General features: G+C 40.5%; 1 protein-coding gene across 1 annotated transcript in view; it reads left to right on the forward strand.

Annotated features, from left to right (window-relative positions):
* efnb3b (ephrin-B3b) overlaps positions 1 to 13,508 on the forward strand; it is a 79,845-nt gene that overhangs the window by 28,691 nt on the left and 37,646 nt on the right. Inside the window, exon 2 of the mRNA XM_041985404.1 lies at positions 8,597 to 8,886. Coding sequence (XP_041841338.1) covers positions 8,597 to 8,886 — 290 coding nt within the window. The remainder of the gene's footprint in view (positions 1 to 8,596; positions 8,887 to 13,508) is intronic.

Consider the following 13,508-nt stretch of genomic DNA (forward strand, 5'->3'; position numbering starts at 1 on the left):
ACTATTCAAACAAGGCTGCGCATCCCTTCCTGCTGACTGCTACCTCCCGTCTCTGTCTGCTTCTCCCTCCTGCTGGAAGACTCATCAGCATGGCTTTACCTTTTCTTTTCACCCCCGCTTTTTCTGTCGCCCCTCTCTTCTCCTCTCTCTCGCCATATGGAAGCCATTAGAGCCGTTGTTGTTTCTCACTAGCAACATTCCTGAGGGCTTTTCAACGCTCACTGACTTTACATCAACCTTGTGCTCCTGTCTACTTGTTCACACTGCTTCTTATGTCTTATCTATCATCTTCCATTTTCTATTTCTCCCTTTAACATCCATTTCACCTCATTGTATTTCCTTACATGTTGCCTGTAAATTATTTTGGAGACTGGTTCATATTCCTCATGAGGCCTGTGTGAAGCCATTTTTTCTTTCATTTCAACTCCACTGGGCACATTTAGGTAGCAAACTGGCTTGGTAAGAGTTAGAAAATGATGACGGGACTTAAAATTCACTTTGAAAACAGAAGCTTAAGGGTTATGCGACTCATGAGGAGTAAGATCATGGGCGTTCATCCGCTCAGTATAAATCTGACATTGACTCTCCTTTTCAGCTTTGTTTTTGACTCCACCAGCTAGTCAACGAATAACTTTCATTCTATCACTTCCAGTCCTCGTCGAACTCACATTCATTCCAGCGTTTCATCTATAATAGAAATGTTCAGAGGTATCTGGGCCATGGCTTCTAGAGAGACTCAAACTCTCATCAATTTACATTATGGCTCTCTCTCGCCCCTCTCTGTCCCTTCCTAACTCTTCTCTGTCTCCCTTTATCTCATACAAATGTGTCTCCATCTCTCTGCAGCTCTATACACACAGTCAAAGACCACTTTCTGCAGCTCTTCTCCAGGGTATATGGTTCTTTAATGAAGACAGTAATAATGATTATGGATATTTTAAAACCATCTGACGGGCCTATGCACTTATGGAAGCAGAAGCCACCGACTCTGCAGCTAAAAGATGTCAGATGATGCCGAATTAAATAGCTGAATTTTACCAGTTGATTGTTGCATCCTGCAACAGTTTAAGATAACAAATGATGTGTCAAAGTGCAGGAATGTTCCTGCTGCTTCCTTCTGTTTAAGAAGCTACAGGTCCTTTTCCTTTTATCTGAAACATGAATACAGTATTAATTCTGTAATATTTTACAGGATGACCCTACACAGTCACGCACCTGCAGATGATAATAGTATTTTTCTTTATGCAAGGCCTCAGGTTCAACTTGCAAAATGGGTTTCAGACAGCTTCCACAGTCATACAAGTGATCAAAGCTAAGGTCAAGATGAAAGAGCACAACATGAGTATAACTGAAAAGCTCCTGAATCTTTTATTGTAAACCTATCAGATGAAGGGGCAGGGAAAAGATGTAGGTGAGATGTGCAGAGCATGACGGGTCAGCGGGATGGAAGTGCTGTTCCAACAAATCCTGTTTCAAAAGACAGATTGAGCGTTTGGTGAATTCATGTTTTATATACACTGGAGCACATGTTTCAAATTAAATATTGTTGGTGTTTCTGAGCTGGGGAGCATATAGAGCTACTGATTGCTCCAGCAGAAGAGTGGAAAATGATAGTCTCCTCTCCTTCGTGGCAAGTGATTTAATCCAGCACCGAGGCTTGAAATAATATTTTTCTTAAAGCGGCTAAAGCCGTCCGTCAGTGGAGTGAGATAATTTAACTTTTCCAAATCTTTTCAATCATTGTATTCATACCGGAGGAGCCATTTGTCAACCTTTCTAGACTTCAACGCGTGTCTGATTGGACGTTCATTAAAGCTCATTGGAAGAAAACAGATTTTGGTGGAGGATTGGTTGAAAGTCTCATTTGTTTCATCAAATATTCCATGTGAGCTCAAATGACAAGTTTAAAATGGACGTTTTCCGCTGTGAGAGTGTGTGTGTTTGCTCATTGTGGCATTCTTTGGAAAGCACCACTCCAGCAAATGAGACCCAGCGGATTTGCTTTAGACAGCTACTAGATGGCCTGCAGGTGTTGCAGCTCAGCGGGTGTGTGTGCGTGCACGCCTGTCTTGCAGAGCATGTATTCCTCCCATGGCCGATCGGTTTGCCGCTCTTTAGAGTGCGTGCTCCCCTGCCGTGCATTTGACAGCGTGTGTACATTAAAAAGGGGGGAGGGAAAGGTCACTCAGGGCCCCAGTGTGTGTGTGATTACGCTGTGTATACCATGAGATTTGTGCAGACAGCTTTATGCGCAGGGCCCGCCATAAATCTCCCCCCGCCACAGAACTGAATACTGCCGTCGTTTTTTATCCTCTAATAGATCGGTCATTTGGTGTCTCTGCTTGGCTTCCCTCTCACACCAGGTTGTGGTTAGCTCAGCAACAAACCCCTTTAGAAGATGAGTTCCCGATAAAGTCAGCATAGATTTTTTTTTCTTGTTCTTTTTGCATCAGACATTTGTGCACGTGCCCAATTTCATTCTTTTTGTGTATGTTTGAAACTTTTATCACTTCTATCTCTTTTTCCTCCTGCTTCTTTTTCTCTCTCTTTGTACCCACTCTCTCACGGACTTTGGGCTCATATTCAGCTGACTATCAAACAAACCGCCTTCCCGTCAAATTCTCATGTTCGCACACCCCATCCCTTGTCTTACCTCGGCCCCACTGCACCTGCACACATAGATCTGGTCTGGACATGGCTCGGGTTGCCGCTGTGGAATCTGGGAAATGCTTAAGCGGTCCGATATGCTGCCCAGAGCAGGTAGACAACATTCAGATGTAGAGAGCAATGCATGCACCACTACTGTTGCACATTTAGTGAAGCTTACTGGAACTGGCAATGATAAGAGACAAACTCCTTGTCGTGCAAAATTGAAGAAGTTTCTGATTTGAAAGAGTGGGTGAGGAATGGAGGATGATGATCAGGAGGTGTAAGAGGTCGAGGCAGGGTGGGGGGTTTAGAGAGAGTGACACTTGAGTCTTCTCAGCTCAGCTCGGGGTCGTGGTAGGGCGACACTCGGGTTGAGAAAATGATGTTTCTGCCCTCATAAAAGAGCACAGAGAAGAAAAGGTTTGAAAGCTCACCCCCGCCGCCTCCCTCCATCTCCTCTTCCTCCGCCTTCCCTCTCTGCTCTCCCCCCTCAGTGTCACCTCTGGCCTCCTCCAACCTCCCACGCCATGTTTCAAAGTGTGGCCACATGAATGGCTCTATTGTTAACGGCTGAGAAAAAGGGAAGGGGAGACGGAGCGAGGCAGAGTGGACAGCAAGAGAGATGAGAGGGAGCGAAAGGATTAAAAAAAAAAAAAATCTACAGACACTCAGAGTGAAATGTGCCTAAAAAGAAAAGAGCAAAGAGAAAATGTAATGTTGCTCAGGGCTGTTTCTGAATGGGATGATTTATTTAGATGTGGCCATAGAGGAACTCTATAAAGCTGTTTATAGGTTCACCTCATTTCACTTTTTCCTCTCTGCTCTCTGACTCTTCCTCCTCTGGTCTTTACGTCCTTAGTGAAAGTGAGTTTTACAACATTGCTGCATCTCTCAGGTTCAGAAGACTCACAAACTATCCTGCAGTTTCTAACTGGACTTTCGATTAAAAAAAAGAAAAAAAACTACACATAAATGGTGATATATTACCCCACTTGATGCTTAAATGCAGTCTAGGTCTGTTGACACTAAAGTCACACACGAGGGAAAGTGTGAAAATGTGAGGTAAATACGTGCTGTTTTTCTTCCTGTACATCCTGATTAGATTGGGCCATGGTCTCAACAGTCCATTCTGTTTACAGTGCATACAGATGCTATCATTTAGTTACACACATGACAGGTAGGTTAACCTGAGTTAACTCAACAAACCTAACACTGAAGGTGGAGCCCATCAGAAAATCCAGCTCCGTCTCAGGAATGTGCTGGAAGTCACACTGACTTAAATCTCTCTTTTATTCTTTCTCTGTCTTTCTTACATGTCTTTACTTCCTCCTGTGTGGTGTATTTTAAGATATCTATCAGTATTTTTTCCTTTTTGTTGCTACGTAACTCTGTTCAATATTTTTCCACACCCTCCTGCTCTCTCCCGTTTTACTTCTTCCTTTCATTTACAAGCACTACCTGCCCAGTAGCATTTTACCTCTGAACATATCTCTTTCTTTGTGTGTGTGTGTGTGTGTGTTTGCGCTGCCATTCTGCATTGCAGCTAGGCTGTGACTCAGATAAACCTCACACAATGCGTCATGCAGGAAGCAAAAGGTGCTTGTTTTTCCTAAAAGTGTATGTGTCAGTTGATTTTGTTGTTCATGTTTGGGGCAAACTAAATCTGTGTTTTTGGATGTGGGTGGATGTGCATGGGCAAACCTTTTGTGTTTAGATCAGGGGGCATTTGTTTGGGCTTGTGTGTGAAACAGATTTTTCTGTGAAGGCTTTACTGCTGAAGCCTGAGGAACTACCACCATGTTTACATTTAATACTCTATAAATGGTGTGAATACCAGTCTGAAGCCAACAGGAAGGGGAGATATGTGTGTGTTTATAAGTGTTGAGTGAAGCTGAGCGCCTGCCTTTCCAGTCTAAGTATGGCCTGATAACCCCAAGTGACCTGGGTAATGAGAAGTGGAACAGTGGCTTCCCAGCAGGCCTCTGAGCCAGTCTGAGCTCCTCTGCCATTCAGTCTACATTTTCAAGTTTTCCTTCAGTGTAGGCTGTCAGCCAAACATGCCAACAGATAAAGCTCACATCTCATTTTAAAGCAAGAGGAGCTTACAAAGCTGAGAGGTAGATGTACAGTGGCTTGCAAAGACTTTTGTTGTGAAAGTATTCACTGCAAAGGTATACATTGCCCATCTCTTTTTCCATTACAACCTATAATTTAAATTGATTTTAGGAGCATGTATGTACATGTGTTCATTCCCCTTGATATAAAGCCCCTAAATAAGCTCAGGTGCTACTAATTACCTTCAGAAATCCCATTATAAGTTAAATAAAGTCCACCTGTGTGCAATCTAAGTGTCACATGAGCTCATTATATAAATACACACACCTGTGCTGTAACACCACTAATTAAGAGGCACCATCAAGAAAGTGACACCATGAAGACCAAGGAGCTCTCTATAGAAAAGGGAAATTTAGGCTTAGGTTATAAAAGAAAGTTCTCATGGAGCACCACATCCATCATCAAATTTTAGAAGCCACTTTCCCTGCATGGTGGTGTAGGATGTGTTAGAACCTTGTTTGATAGTTTAAATAGTGCTGTGGCTCCTACTCCTCCTTTTTGGGCAAATATGTTAACTTTAAATAAAATAAAACAAAAGTGGGTGAAGCTAATAAGTACAATGATAGTTCTCAGACTGTTAGGCAACTTCAAAAAGATCAAGTTTATAAATACGTTTAGCTAGCTCACATAGCCTGAAATATGTTCGAAATAATTTACTGAGAATTTTTAATAAAATAATGTTAGCAGGCTAAACTTTAAAGTTGGTGTTATGCCTGCTAAACATAAGCATATTAGCATAGCTAACTGATGTTAGCATTTAGCTCAATGCTCATGCTACAACAGCCTCAAGGGGCTTTTAGCATAGACAATTAGCCTTGTCAAGTTTTATTGAGGCCAGTAGTCAATTCTTCTGGAGGAGAGGTAGTGCTGCTCAGAGAGGGATAAAAAATAAAAAAAACTGTCAAGCCCAATTTAATTTATGTGGTTTTGGGCAGCAAAATCTGCTCATTTGGCAAGCTCCCTGAAAATAGAGCAGGAAATACAATTTTGTGTTTGAACATATGAATTGGTTTGAAGAGTTTATTTCTATTTTAATACATATTGTCAGTAAAATTCAGCTATAGTAAAAATATGAGACAAGTCACCTATCTCATCTTTTGCATTTGTATGCGTTTCTAATAGAGACACCATCGAGTTTCATTAAAAGAAATGTAGAATTCTTCTAACTTGACCCCAATGTTAAAAAACAAAACAAAAAACAAGTCACTTTACCTGTTAGAGCAGAATTAAATTACTGGTTTACTTTTCCTGTCAGTGCTAATGAGAAGCATTCTGGATGTAAAAGAAGTTCTTCCTTTTCTAGCTAACTTCATTACCAAAAATCAAATTGTCTTATTTTCAGTGCTTCCTAATATTATCATTTCAAAAGGGTTATGAAAGAAAAAAAAAAAAAACTTAAGTAACCTTCGATTTAGACACTAGATGTTTTATTTTAGTTGATAGTTGTCATTAAAATGATCTCACAAATAGTTCTTTTTTGTTGCATATGCAAAAAATAAATATATTTTTTAAATTTTGTGGTATTTACACTTTCACCATCATATTTTTACATAAAACCTGACAAATCTGCTGCTCCAAGCTACTGGATTGTCCTTTTCATTTTGGCTTCAAACCAAAACTGCCCACTCGGTTGGTTTTACAGCAAAAACCAATAACTGCCAACAGATGCTGGAATAAATACAGTTGGTCAAATATACAAGCTAAACACTCTGAGATGAATAGAACAGGATATGATAATAAGCTAAAACAAATTATTTTTTTTTACAGGCAAATGGAAACAGCTCCAGGAGTTACGGAAGTTAATTGATGCAAGCTTAAATCATTGTGATCAGCAAATCATGTAACAACTGTGACAGGCCTAGCTGAAAAGTGATTTTTTTTAATGTAACAAATGAAACTGTCAGTGTTTGCTTATCGACACTTGCACGATTAGTCTATTTTGACAGTGCTGTTATGTAACATCCTTCATTGTCCTTGTGTGCTTTGATTCCAGTATTGTTTATTCCTAATACTCAAATGGTTGTCTGACAGGAGAACAGTGAGAATAATTAAGCATGTCTTAATGGTGTAAATTTGTTGGAAAGAGAAACAGCATCTGAGGTAGAGGTAGCAAAAAACAGGCCCCTTAACTTCACAGACATTTGCTGCCTCCCACTTCCACATCAAAGTGTCACTTAAGATTCTGCGCAAATACTAAAACGTTCAAACCTCTGCTGCTATAAACAGACCAGTCTTCCAGTCAGTAGTAATTCTCCTTTCAAAATGTGATAATATCATAATGGTAGTGTATATCTTACTTTCTGTTTCCCACTGCTCACAAACAATATAAGCAAGGTGCATTAAAATAATCAAAAATCCCCAGGAGTTAAGTTTATACCTCAAAGCATTTGACCTTATTATCATCCAGAGATGACAGATGTGCTGTGAGGGAGATGACAGTGTCTGAGTCATTTGCTGAGTTTATGTCCTCCTGATGCCTATGTTTCACATTTTCAACTCTGGAAAGACCTCTGCAAGCTGTAGTCACACTGAGCAAAATGCTCCCCATGTCAGTAGATTAAATTCAAATGTACTTGTGAAAGAGCTCCTGACAACAAAGTGAATGACATGTAAGATCAAAGCTGTTCGCTGAAACCCACAAGAATTCTGCGCTAATAATAATAAACTGTACTAAAGCCAAGAATTATGGAATGAAATCATGTGATGCTGTAGATGACTAGCATCAAAGCACCAAACAAACAAACTAAATGTTCTTCATACCAAACTAGATGACAGAGTGAAACCAAGACAGCTAATTACCAAATTAATTAACTTTGCATACCTGAGGTTTGGCATTGGCAGCTTTGCTCTTTGTTCTGCCGATCTGCTGAGATAGCTGTCTGCCTGTTTCTTTCTCCATGGACATGCCTCAGTTCTCACTTCCAAATATAAATGCTGCGAAAAAAAAAAAAAAAAAAGAGCTCAGAGAGAAATGTTCTTTGCAAAGAAAAGTATTTAAAAAATGTAAATGCTTTAAACATGTGTTTTCATCTGTGTGTTGCCAAAATTTAAAGCTGGCCATGCAGTTTAAGTACAAAATTGTTTCTTCTTCTTTTCCTTTCCTGATATTTGTTATGAAATGTATAGTTTAAATAGAACCATATGCATCATTTCACATCCATGTGGACTTTGACATTAGCTTTACTGTTAGATATGTTTTGTGGAAAATATATTTAAATGACACTTTGTCATCTGCTGGTTGTCTCAAATCACCCATAAGAATAAACTCCATTAAATGAAGATACAGAAAGGTCAGCTTTGTATAAACCCAGAGACTGCATGATAAAAATTTATCATTCTTGGCTGCCAATGGCTCATTTTCAGTTATTTTTTTAGACAAAAAACCTACCATCCTATTTTAACAAAAACAAACAAACAAAGCATGAGTTCAACAAAGCCTCATTGCATCTTTTCCTCTTGAAGTTTTCATATATTTGATTGCTTACATACATGTTTTATTGCTGTCTTTTATCACACCTCTGAACTCAACGTTATTTATAAAGAGAAAATACTAGTCTTTGTTGGTTTTTGTGGTGGTTATTTTCAGTGTGTGGATCATTATATTTGTGCTGCTGGCGGCACAGCTCTTCCTCTGTATAGACACCTGTTTTCCATGAGGGAGGAAAATAAGAAAGTAGGAGAAATGAGCGCACTAAAGCCCATCTGTTGCTTGTTCAGCAGCAAGGACAGGTGGCTCTAAACTGGTTTATAAAGACTTTAATCAATGATTCCTGCCTTTCTTACTCCCCTGACTAATTTTTTTCTTCCTATTTTCTTGCTTCCTTCCACCCAGGTTCAGGGATGACAAGGGTTATGTGCTCTACCCTCAGATTGGGGACCGGCTGGACCTCATCTGCCCCCCTTTGGACACTGCTAGGTCCACCCCAGAGTACGAGTTCTACAAACTTTACCTCGTGTCGTCACGGGAACAAGCAGACCGCTGTGAGGTGATGGGACCGCCCAACATCGTGCTCACCTGTGACGAACCCACGCGAGAGCGTCGCTTCACCATCAAGTTCCAGGAGTTCTCTCCTAACCTCTGGGGCCACGAGTTCAAGAGCATGCACGACTACTACATCATCGGTGAGTTGAGGAAGCAGAGGGAATGTTAGGGAGTGGAGAGACCGCATGTGTGTGTTTACAAGTGGGTGTGTTGATCCTTATTGCAGGGTGTGGGTGGTGATGGGGGGGTTGTTATGATTGCATGGTTGATTTTGATTGTGCCTGAGTGTGTTTGTTTATTTTGATGATGATGATGCTGATTGGGCGGGTGTGTTTAGAGTAATTGGGTTTGAGGATTGTGTGTGATCCAGTTCGCAGATGGATGCACTGCCAAAAATGACCAGTGTGGGCTCCAGGAGATTTAAGGGTATTTCTTCCAAATAAATAATTTAATTTAAATGTCACATTTCTGTTGTATTTTAAATTTGAGTTTTTTCCCATTTGATTTCTTGCAGTGACTCTTAGTTTGCCACTTGTGTGGGATTTGTGTTTACATGTGTGCCCCCGTGTCGCCTCTAAGGGAGTCTATCATTACCATGTCTTTGTCCTGTGTGGCTGCTGTGCAGGCCACAGGTCTGTTTATTGTTAATGGCAGCCGTGCAGTGACCGCAGATAGCAATGCAGGGTTTTGTTTTGGTTTATTCAAAATGTTTGTTTGGAGTTAGACTTTGTAAAGACCTGATGAGGTCATCAAGTCGAGCCAGACCAAGTGTTTGTATCAGATGGAACAATCTGCAAGTAAAAGGTCGCGTCAGATGAAAGCTGGAGGTTGTTTTTAAACACAGACCAAGAGCCAAGAGCGTTTAACGCTCACAACTAGAGTAATGCATGCACACACACAGAGCTCGTGCGTGCATGCGCATACTCCCGCCGCCCACAAGTTTCCAATACAAACACCAGTACTGTAAAAACACCTCAGGAGCATCAGTTTGAGCAGGATAGACAAAGAGAGAGACCCTGTTTTATTCCCACAACTCTACGCCCACGCACCTGCAAGCTCTATTCACTCAGGTGTGCAAATGCTCTCGTCGTTTCTTTTTGTCTGCTGTTGGGGGGAAAGAACTGAAAGGATAGGATAGGAGGAGTGGCGCCAGGAGGAGGAAGCTGGGACATAGATAGAAAGAAACAAAGAGAATATAAGATCTTTCGAAGTCTGTCTAGTCCCTCGTGCCTCTTTGTGTTCTATATTTATTCGCTAGTTTTTGGTACACTTGGCTTTCACTATCAGTCCTCCTACCCGGCATGCTTGTAAAAAGAGGTGAGGCACTCAGCATGCTTATCCTGCACCCTGCTTCAATATCTGTAAACAAATATTTCTCTTACATTAGATGTGGAAGTGGCGCAATGTTGTCTGTATGTGCGTTTCACTGTATTGAATGTGCACCCAGGCAACCAAAAATACCAGAAGATGGTCCTGATAAGCCGGGATGAAGGTGAATACAGTTATATATCTACTGATTTTCTTTACTCAGTGACTCACAGATGTTTAACAGCAGAACCAGAACAAACCATCAAATATGGCTGCAAGCTGACACTTAGAGGGTGCATAAAACAGAGTCTCAGATAGCTAAATTTAACTATGTTCCTGATTTAAAATCCCTTGGTGCACTATTAAATACTGCATCTTTTGAAGTCCAATATGCGCTCACTACTGTGTAGAAGTTCACAAAACATCCTACTTGACAAGATGGCAGCCCACAGTGTTTATGGTATAGACTGACTGTATGAATCATAGATATTTTTGTGATTTAAGTGCTGCCTTTATTCAGAAGTCCAACAACTCATAGCTTCAGAAAACACAAGTTTACATAGGTTCTTCTTCTGCACTGTGTTAAACAGAATCTTGGGCGTAAAATCGAACGACAGGATCTTTTTCCAGAAGAAGATTGAGCTAAACCATAACAATGAAGCTGTTGTTTTTCTTTGCCAATTTTTCCTTGTTACAGGAGTTACAGGAGTGGCAGTAGTAGAGTGGCTTGTTCCACCATCACTTAGACACACACAATGATTTGGTTTTGCAACTACATCTGCTAATAGTTCAGAAGTGCACCAGCTTTTACTCCCCAGTCTGCTTCCATACCTTACATACAAAGGCGCAGCATCATGTTAAAGATTATTGGTAGGGTAAAGAACTGTTTTCGAATATTTTCATTCAGGTCCTCATGTTCTCAGGTGTTTACCAGCTACACACCATTCACCATAGATTTTTAGTTTTCGAGAACAAGGCTGCTTTGTTTTCTTTTAATCTTCCGCATTTCACAAATGTCGAAACCGTCCACGGTTCAGATCTCATCTTTACACGATTCAGCGGATAGCGACTATGTGTCGAACACACCCTGTTGGCTGCTTTTTGTGCATAAAGCCATAACAAAACTCTCTTGCCTTGAAGCTAATGCACTTGTATAACGTGTTGGAAAAGCAACAGAAGCGCAGGGCCACATTCGTGCTGTTTTGTTTGCCTCTCTTCTCACAATCAGTAGTCTTGAGACAGAAACACCTTTATCTCCACACTCACAGACCAGACTGATCGATTGACAGCTCTGGCTCGATCAATTGACGGCTGCGACACAAGGTCACACACACACGCTCACACACAAAGAAAGATGTTTACTTGCGCGTTTGAGAAGGGAGGCTAGGAGAGGTGATGAGATGGGGGGGGGGAGTTGCTGGTCGGTGAGAGCATTTGGTAGTGATAAGTATTGATAACATCTGTAGATTGTGTGTGTATAGTGAGCAGGGATCCTTTTGATAGTTTATCATTAATGGGTTGTTGTGAGTCTTTCACAAGAGGTTTATGTGCGCTTAATGAGGGTGTGAGATAATTAATGACACTTAATCCAACTGCTGATTTAGAGCTATATATCTGTTGTGCCTTTTGTGTGCTAACTGGCCATGTCAGTGGATATTACAAAACACCAAAAACTCTATAAAACCTGGTTAGTCAATAAGTGTAGCTAGAGCAAGTATGTTTGTTCATGAATGTTAAAGCAGTGGAAGCCTCAGGGTAATCTTATTTTAATTAAGACCTACACCATACTGTAATTTCATTTGCACACTGAAGAGTGGGCAGCATGATTAATGCATAGACAGAGATGTGAGGGTGTCTGGTGGAGCAGCAGGAGGAAGCAGGTCAGTGGAGGTTCATTTTAAAGTTAAACTCATTACCGATTACCTGTAACTTGCTTAAATCCCACCGGATGAACAGTTTCCTGTGAATATAGTAAACACGTAACGTCAGAACAAAACTCTGTGTTCTGATTTCCACTTAGAGATCATCAGTAAAAAGCATCACTGATTATTGAAAGAGAAACCAATTTGATTTGATAAAATCTATCCAGTAGTCTGAGAAAATCTAAATTTGACATGTTTTTATAGTCTCTAATGCATCACAGATGCCACTGTTTTGTAATCAGATTACTTGAATCTCATTAAGTGTTATTCTCTACTTCCGCATCCTGGCGAGAGGAGAGAAAGAGTTGGGAATTGATTTGTCATACTTATTGATTGATGTTTTCATTCTTAACATGAGGTCAGAGTTTATGTAAACCCATCTCTCTCCCTCCGTCTTTCACCCACTGTTTTGTCTGTTGCTTCCTCAGCTTCTCCACCCTCATGTCTTTCACCATTCAAATCCTTCCACACACACACACACACACACATATACACACTTGCTCAACGCATCATTCTTACTGCAGATCATGCCTTTCACTGCTTTTAAAGAATCTTTTGACAACAGGCAGCCTTGTGTAACAAACTCGGTGTGTGCATGCTCATACGCACACACACAAACACATGCACTGTTGGAGAGGCGTCTTGATGACACATCTGCTTAATGAGAACTTCAACTCAAAGCCATCTCCTTGCAGCTTACTGTGTTGGCAGCAGAAGATGAGAACAGGAGAGATTCTTTTAAAGATGAGATTGATTCAAAAGGTCAATTTATCCAAATTACACAGAAACATCTGTTCATGCAGTGCAGTCTCACTCCAGAAAGTTTTACAATAAACACTCAAAAAAGTTGTTTAACCAATTCCCCCAACTGGGAAAGCTGAGAACAGATGGTAAAAGTGAGCCAAACTGGGCTATAATGACCATTTTGGAGGCATTGCCTGAGGTAATCGTACTAAAACCTCTAATTTTGTTCTGCCTCACTTTATTTATCAGAGTTTAACTTTGGAGAGATTATGTTCACATATTTTACTCTGATTTGATAGAGGTTTGTAGTTACAGCTGCATCAGTCCAAAGGAATATTCATCTTGAAAGATGTTTTTTGGTGAGTTTGAAGCTTTTTTTATTTGCGCTTTGTGCCATTTATCCTTCACCAGTACAACAAATCCTGATATTTACTAGAGATGCACGATAATGTTTGTAATTTTTTTTAACATAGAGGTATCAGTCTGATAAGTAAAACTGAGCCAATATGAACAACTGATATTTATTTACATCTGTTTTTTGTTTGTTTGTGTATGTGAGTCGGGAGGAGGAGGTATTTGTTTGGACATGTGACAGTGATAATGATGCAGCACAGCATTGTGGGGCGTTTAACTGCAGCAGACAAGCAACGTCAGCAGTGTGGTCATTTTTCACGGTGTCGAAAGAAGATAACAAAAAAAGCAGAATGCAATACTTGCAAAGTCAAAACAATGTGAGGAGGAAGCCGCATCAAATCATTCAACACCACTAATTTCATATGTCATCTAAA

The sequence above is a fragment of the Melanotaenia boesemani genome, chromosome 5, assembly GCF_017639745.1.
Source record: "Melanotaenia boesemani isolate fMelBoe1 chromosome 5, fMelBoe1.pri, whole genome shotgun sequence".
NCBI lineage: Eukaryota > Metazoa > Chordata > Actinopteri > Atheriniformes > Melanotaeniidae > Melanotaenia > Melanotaenia boesemani.